This window comes from Cricetulus griseus, chromosome 3, assembly GCF_003668045.3.
Source record: "Cricetulus griseus strain 17A/GY chromosome 3, alternate assembly CriGri-PICRH-1.0, whole genome shotgun sequence".
NCBI classification, from domain to species: domain Eukaryota; kingdom Metazoa; phylum Chordata; class Mammalia; order Rodentia; family Cricetidae; genus Cricetulus; species Cricetulus griseus.
In genome coordinates this window covers 281,976,547-281,983,548 of record NC_048596.1, presented here as the reverse complement: position 1 = coordinate 281,983,548, position 7,002 = coordinate 281,976,547, and the positions used below count along the sequence as shown (strand labels likewise).

General features: G+C 46.8%; 1 protein-coding gene across 1 annotated transcript; it reads left to right on the top strand.

Moving 5' to 3' along the window:
• Positions 1–536: 536 nt before the first annotated feature.
• Positions 537–7,002, top strand: LOC100768693 (cathepsin L1). Its single transcript, XM_027409619.2, has 8 exons — positions 537–685; positions 1,590–1,726; positions 2,420–2,542; positions 2,640–2,786; positions 3,729–3,953; positions 4,176–4,338; positions 5,497–5,614; positions 6,606–7,002. The coding sequence occupies exons 2-8, from the start codon at positions 1,601–1,603 to the stop codon at positions 6,703–6,705; spliced, it is 1,002 nt and encodes a 333-aa protein (XP_027265420.1). The 5' UTR covers positions 537–685; positions 1,590–1,600; the 3' UTR covers positions 6,706–7,002.

The window sequence follows — 7,002 nt, the reverse complement described above, 5'->3', positions numbered from 1 at the left end:
AGAGAGAGAGAGAGAGAGAGAGAGACAGACGCCCGCCACGTGAGTAATTTCTAGCAGGCTTGAGAGAAAGGCTCCTGAGGATCAATCCCTGAATAGGTAAGGCAGGAAAGGCGGCGTAGGGAGAAGCTACGTGCTGGCCACGGCTTCATCTTATTGGATTTATTTTCCCCATCTCTAGATGTTTCTAAAGTGTATAAAGTCCGCTCAGAGACTCTTGCCCTCGGCTCTGCCTTCTTCCACTTAGACCGTGCTTTGCTGTGGGCTGAGCAGAAATCTCGGACTATACAAGCTCTCCACCCTGCAGATTTTTAATCCAAAATCTTAAGACTAAAAAAGAAGAAGGGTTGGCTGGATATTCCGCAGCAGACCTTTGTTCCTGAGCCTATCTTACTAGACCGAGGCACCTCAAGGACAGCGACCCTCCTGGGAGGAGCTCACCCTCGGGCCGGTCGATCACAAGGCTGGGCAGGTTAGGACCCGGCGGCGTCACGCGCCTGGAGTCCCGGGGGCTCCGCCTCCGAGGCAGGCACAGCCAATGATGGGGCGGGGGCGGGGTCTACCGGGGCCGCAGCCTGGGAGGCTTTAAAGCCCGAGCCCGGCGCTGCTCACCCAGATTTTCGGACCTCGGCGACCTCCTTGCATCTTAGTTTGCAGAGAACTTGTAAGTAGCTGGCCGCCGCCTCAGGTGAGTGACCTCAGAGGGCCTAAACTCTGCGCGAACGGTTATAGGGAGAAAAATGGACAGCCTGGGGACCACAGCATCTGCAACCCCTTCTGGGGACCCCAGGATGGGCCAGGACCTCGGGGTGGGGATGGGGGGATTCCTCGGCCTCCTGGGAATGACGGGCCCGTGTTGCCGAGCGGGGTCATCGTCAGGCCGCGTGACTTCGGGCCTGACGGGACCCGAAGGGGCAGCAGGACCCCCTTAAGCCGGTCACGGGGCCCAGGGCTCCCTGTGCCGCCATAATACCCGTGGGCGGTGGCTACGATGGCGGAGCGGACTTCAAGCCCCCGGCCCGGCCCGGCCTGGCCCTTGACCCGAACCAGAATCACCCAGGGAGGTATCGCCTTGAGGCGTCAGTTCTAGAAAGTCAGTTCTGACCGGTCTCCCGCTGTGCATTACTTAAAGAATGAGATATCCTGTATCACCCACCATTTGGGGTAACCCAGCACTGTCAATAAATGACCCGGACCAAGTTGCCCCCTGAAGTTTCTGAGGCATACAATACCGGGAGACTCGAGACTACCATGCCACTGTAATGCAAGAGTTTTGTGCCACTTACTTGGCAAGACTTCTTCATTTCAGTAGCTGAATCCAGTAACTTTCAAAGATTGATTCCTGGCTTGTTTTTCTCCACTCACACCCACACTTATTAACACGTGTAAAGACGCTTCTGCCCTGTTATGGTGGTTTTAACTGTTTAAATGAACTGGCTTGCTGCTGGACTGGTGGTTCGTGACCAAAATCCCGCGCTTGAGAGACGGGGCCAAATAAAAGAGTTCAAAGCCAGCCTGAACTACATGAGACCCTGTCCATAAAAGAAAAGGGCTTTGTCGGAACTTCATTTCCTCTTCTTTTCTTCCCCTAGGTGTTTGAACCATGAATCTTTTACTCCTCCTGGCCACCCTGTGCTTGGGAACAGCCTTGGCCACTCCAAAATTTAATCAAACGTTTAATGCGCAATGGCACAAGTGGAAGTCCACATACAGAAGGCTGTATGGCACGGTTTGTAATGCTCACAGTGTCTAAGAGACTGGTCCTCCTTGCCCTTGGAAGTTTATAATAGTCTCTAGAAGCCAGCTCTTGCCAGGTGGTGGTGGCGCATACCTTTAGTCCCAGCACTCGGGAGGCAGAGGCAGAGGCAGGCGCAGGCAGATCTCTGTGAGTTCGTGGCAAGCCTGATCTACTAGAGCTAGTTCCCAGACAGCCTCCAAAGCCACAGAGAAACCCTGTCTCAAAAAAAAAAGCAGCTCTTAGCCCAATCACACACCCATTGTGAAGAGTAGAGCACAAACATCCCCAGGTGGAAGAATTCTTTCTGTAGTGTAGCTGTTATTTATAGACTTATATATGATGTTTTTGCTTGTACCTATGTCTGTATTGTGTGCATCCTGGAACTAAAGTTAATGGATGGCTGAGGTCTATATGTGGCCCTGAGAATTAAACCTGGCTCCTCCACAAGAACAAGTGGTCTTAACCACTGAGCCATGTTTCCAGCCCCCAGGCACACCCCCCACTTTTGGGGAGGCGGGAGATGGGGCCTCGCTATTAATTCTCATTATCCTGAAACTCACTGGAGACCAGGCTCACTGAGATTCACCAGCCTCTGCCTCCCCAATGCTGAGATTAAAGATATGTGCCAACATTCCCTGGATTTTTAACAAAAATAAAAACTGCCAGTTCTGTGCTTGCTTCTAGAATGAGGAAGAATGGAGGAGAGCAGTGTGGGAGAAGAACATGAAAATGATTGAGCTGCACAATGGGGAATACAGCGAGGGGAAGCATGGCTACACCATGGAGATGAACGCCTTTGGTGACATGGTGAGTGTGATGCAATGCAAACTCTCTGTACCTTCTCCATATTCTTTTTACGAAATTATCTCACCTTTTCAACTTCCGTGTTTGTGTTTCCTGGAAGACCAATGAAGAGTTCCGGCAGTTAGTGAACGGCTATAAGCACCAGAAGCACAGGAAGGGGAAGGTGTTTCAGGAGCCTCTGATGCTTCAGCTCCCCAAGTCTGTGGACTGGAGAGAAAAAGGTTGCGTGACTCCCGTGAAGAATCAGGTATGAGGGTCGGGAGAAGTCTCAGTTGTACAAAAACAATCCCCAGAGTCCAACGTGGAAGAGAGAGAGAGTCAATGTGGTAATGCTTACAATGCCAGTAAATAGGAAGCAAGATGGGTAGGCTCCCCCAGCTTACTGGCCCACGAGCCTGGATGAATCAATGAGTTCCAGCTAAAACTGAGACAGCCTGTCTCAGAAAACAAGGTAGACAGTAATTGAGGAGCAATACCCAAGTATTGGCCTTTGGCACACATACATACCTAACTAACCCTTCCCCCCAAAGAATCAGGTGTGACCATGCCTGGTTCATACCTTCTCCCACGGAAAGGCCATGAAGGGACTGGAGTTTGCTTTGCTACAACGTAGTGTGATATGCAAGTTCTTAGTATTATTCCTTGGCTGTTTTGTACACTCAGCCCCTGATATCCTCCTCTCAAACATACCAACACCACCTGTCACTCCCAGTGAGTCCCCATCCCACCCTCATGTCTTTTTAGTTTTATAGCCCATGGAGTTTAACCAGGGTCACCCAGCCTGCTGTGCACATAGGTGTGACATAGCTATCCACCCACTAGAGCATGGACAGCCCAACATTGACAACATCACTGAAGATAATGACTCCCTTCCCACAGAGCCATCAACTGCCAGTGGCTCCTGAGAGGAGCCAGGCCCCATGAGACCCTCTGCTCTCAGTGCATTACCCTTGACCCCACACAGTATTTTGATCTGTCTGCCTCTTGGCATAGTACACCTTTGGAGTATGAAACAGGGTCTCACTACATAGCCCAGCCTGGCCTCAAACTGAGAATACTATTGCTTTAATCTCCCAAGTGGATTTCGGGCATACGTTGCCACACCCAGCTTCCTGTTTACTATCTCTTAAAGTATGTAAAAAGCTGTTGGCCGTCTTTGTCTTGTAAACCACTCTTTTTCTCTTTTCAGGGACAGTGTGGTTCTTGTTGGGCTTTTAGCGCTTGTGGGGCCCTAGAAGGACAGATGTGCCTTAAGACTGGTGTGCTGGTCTCCCTTAGCGAACAGAACCTTGTGGACTGTTCTCAGGCTGAAGGCAATCAGGGCTGCAATGGTGGCCTGATGGATTTTGCCTTCCAGTATGTTTTGAACAACAAAGGTCTAGACTCGGAGGAGTCCTATCCCTATGAGGCAAAGGTAATTGGTTTGTTTCATCTCTGTTTTCAGAAGATAACATTATCAGATACAGTTTTCAGAGTTAAACTTTTGGGTAACTAACAAACAGCATTTCGTTCTGAGGGGTGGTTTGTGAGTGTTGATCTGACATTGTGAGCTGCACATCACTGACTGTTTTGTTTCTAGAACTCCCGTTCTAAAAGGTAAACAGTTGTGATCAAGTCTCTCCTTTACCTTTCAAAGGATGGAACCTGTAAGTACAAACCTGAGTTTGCTGCGGCTAATGACACAGGATACGTGGATATCCCTCAGCTAGAGAAGGCCCTTATGAAGGCCGTGGCAACCGTGGGCCCTATTGCTATCGCTATAGATGCCAGCCACCCATCTTTCCAGTTCTATAGTTCAGGTAACTGTTAGAGTTAGTGCCACCTTGCTTTTTGGTGATGAGTTTTGCTTTCCAGGACTGTCAGGATTTTGAGTCTGCATTTAATGTATAGACGTTCCTATTTGACCTATTAGGCATTTTCAAGGTTATCTTATTTAATTATGTTGGGGGGAACTGTGCATGTAAGTGCAGGTGCCCTCAGAGTCCTGAAGCATCAGATCCCCTGGCGCTGGACTAAGAGGCGATTTTAAGCCACCTAATATGGGTGCTGGAACCAAACACAAGTTCCCTACAAGAGCAGTGAATCCTATTAACTGCTGAGCCATCTCTCCAGCACCCTCCTCTTTTTAAACTTTCAATGCATTTATTTAGGGGATGAATGTATCTGTGCTGTGCGTGTGGAGGTTATGGGACAACTTGCCGGAGTCAGTCCTTTCCACTGTGTATGGTCCCAGAATCAAACTGAGGCTCTGAGCCTTTTTAACAAGCATCTTCACTTGCTGAGCCATCTCATCGTCTGAAATATTTCTCTAAATATTGTGAATTACTTCTACAGAGAGAACCTAATTTATCTAACTCTTCTTCAATAGTTGGATCTTTTTCTAAAAGTTTTTTTTTTACTGCTATAATTAGGACTTTAAGGAGCCCCCAGCTTTCTCTTTAGATTTAAGAGTAGCAGGGGTTCTGGTTATTGGTATGTTAGCTAGAAAATGGATACAATCACCATAGGCTTTAAAACAATTGAATTTTTTTTTAATTGAGGGGAGTGAGGATGTCACTCAGCTGATAGTGTTGCCTAGCATTCTCAAAACCCTGGTTCAATCCCAGCACTCAGGAGGCAGAGGCAGAAGGATCAGGCAGTCAAGCCCATCCTTGGCTACATGGCAAGTTGGAGAGCAGCTTGGACTACATAAAACTCTGTCTCAAATGCTGAGATGGGATTTCACTGTTGTCACCCTGGCTGGCCTAGAACTCTCCATGTAGACCAGGCTGTCCTTAGAGACCTGTCTCTGCTATGCAGGGATTATGGCATGCACCACCTCACCCAGCATAGCCACTACTATTTTTTGACTAGCATCTTCTACAGAATTTGGGGTGTGTAATATTGTGGGGGACAGAGTGGGTCAGTGTCCTATAGTGACTGGAACCTCTTACCCGGTGTTCATTTAACTCTGCCAGGCATCTACTATGAACCGAACTGTAGCAGCAAAGAACTTGACCATGGGGTTCTGGTGGTTGGCTATGGATTTGAAGGAACAGATTCAAATAAGAAAAAATATTGGATTGTCAAGAACAGGTAAGACTCTAAATGTTGTATTTTAAATTGAAAAGAAAATTATTTGGGAGGGGACCAATATTTAGATGCAAGTCGACAGATATTCAAATTTTAAAGCCCTTGGAAGTCTTTATCACATAAAGAGGATTTGTGTTTAGGATTCTGAACTAAGCTTGTTGGGGAGATTCATACATATTTATAACATTGAATTTCCAAATTCATTCCCCAAAATTTCACTAAGGCTGTGAGATCCATGTGATTTCAGCCTACTTCTCTACTTTCTTGAGTTTTCAGCAAGAGATGGCCAGCAGAAACCTTAGCCCTTGTGCCTCCCTGTGTTATCTGCATTTTGCTCTCAGCTCTCAGCAGCAGCCTTAAATCCTGTCAGAATTAAGTCTCACAACTAATTATCTTCCACTGAGATATAACAAAACCTAAGATGTGGAGACATAGCATTCTTTTAAAATCCTAGTTTGCCTCATTTTCCTCTTAAAAGTTAAAGAGGGTACTAAGGGTGTAGCCCCATTGGTAAAGTGCTTGCCTAGAATATGCAGAACTCTGGGTTCAGTCTCCAGCACCACCATGTAAAACCTAGTATGGTGTGCATGTCTGTATCACAACACTGATGGAGGTAGAAGGTCTAAGAATTCAAGGGCATCCCCTTTTAGAGAATTAGTGAGGTTAACCTTGGCTACAAAATGGGGCTGAGGATAAAGTACTTGCCACTCAGTCATGAGGACCTATGCTTGGATCCCCAGCACCCACATAAAAGCCATGTAACTGCAACACACACTGTATGCCCAGTGTAGAGCAGTGGGGTGCTGTGAGCTCCAGGCTCAGTGAGAGATCCTATCTCAAGAAAGAAAGAAATGAGAGGAGGCCCAAGCATGGACCTGTCACTTCCACACAGTTAAAGACCAACAGGAATGAGTGCCTCACTGGGAGCTAAGTTCAGTCTTGTTTTCAAGTGTTAATTGTTAATCATTCTTGTATTCCCTTGAATCTCTTTCAGCTGGGGTTCTTCATGGGGTATGGGAGGCTTCTTCCATATAGCCAAAGACAAGAACAACCACTGTGGAGTTGCTACTGCGGCCAGCTATCCTACTGTGTGAATTGATGGAAAGTGGTAATTAAAGACTTATGGGTACTACATCTGAAGGAATTTATCTTAAAATTGACCAAACCCTTACTGAGACCATAGTACTTGAATCATTGAAGATCCAAGTCGTAATTTGAACTCTGTGACTTTTTTACATGGGTTAAATGTTACCACTAGTTAAACTACTCTTATACACAGCTTTATAATATTGAACACTCACTGCCTACTTCTGAGTCTGGAATATTTGTTTTGTAAAGGATGTATAAAGCTTTGTTTAGCTTTTAAAAATAAATTTTAGTTCAGTGTGTAT

Bases quoted from the DNA above. Each gene is read 5' to 3' on its own strand.
- LOC100768693 (XM_027409619.2), top strand. From the start codon at position 1,601: ATGAATCTTTTACTCCTCCTGGCCACCCTGTGCTTGGGAACAGCCTTG. The intron at 2,543-2,639 runs GTGAGTGTGATG...GTTTCCTGGAAG, and splicing joins TGAACGCCTTTGGTGACATG to ACCAATGAAGAGTTCCGGCA. The intron at 2,787-3,728 runs GTATGAGGGTCG...TTCTCTTTTCAG, and splicing joins TGACTCCCGTGAAGAATCAG to GGACAGTGTGGTTCTTGTTG.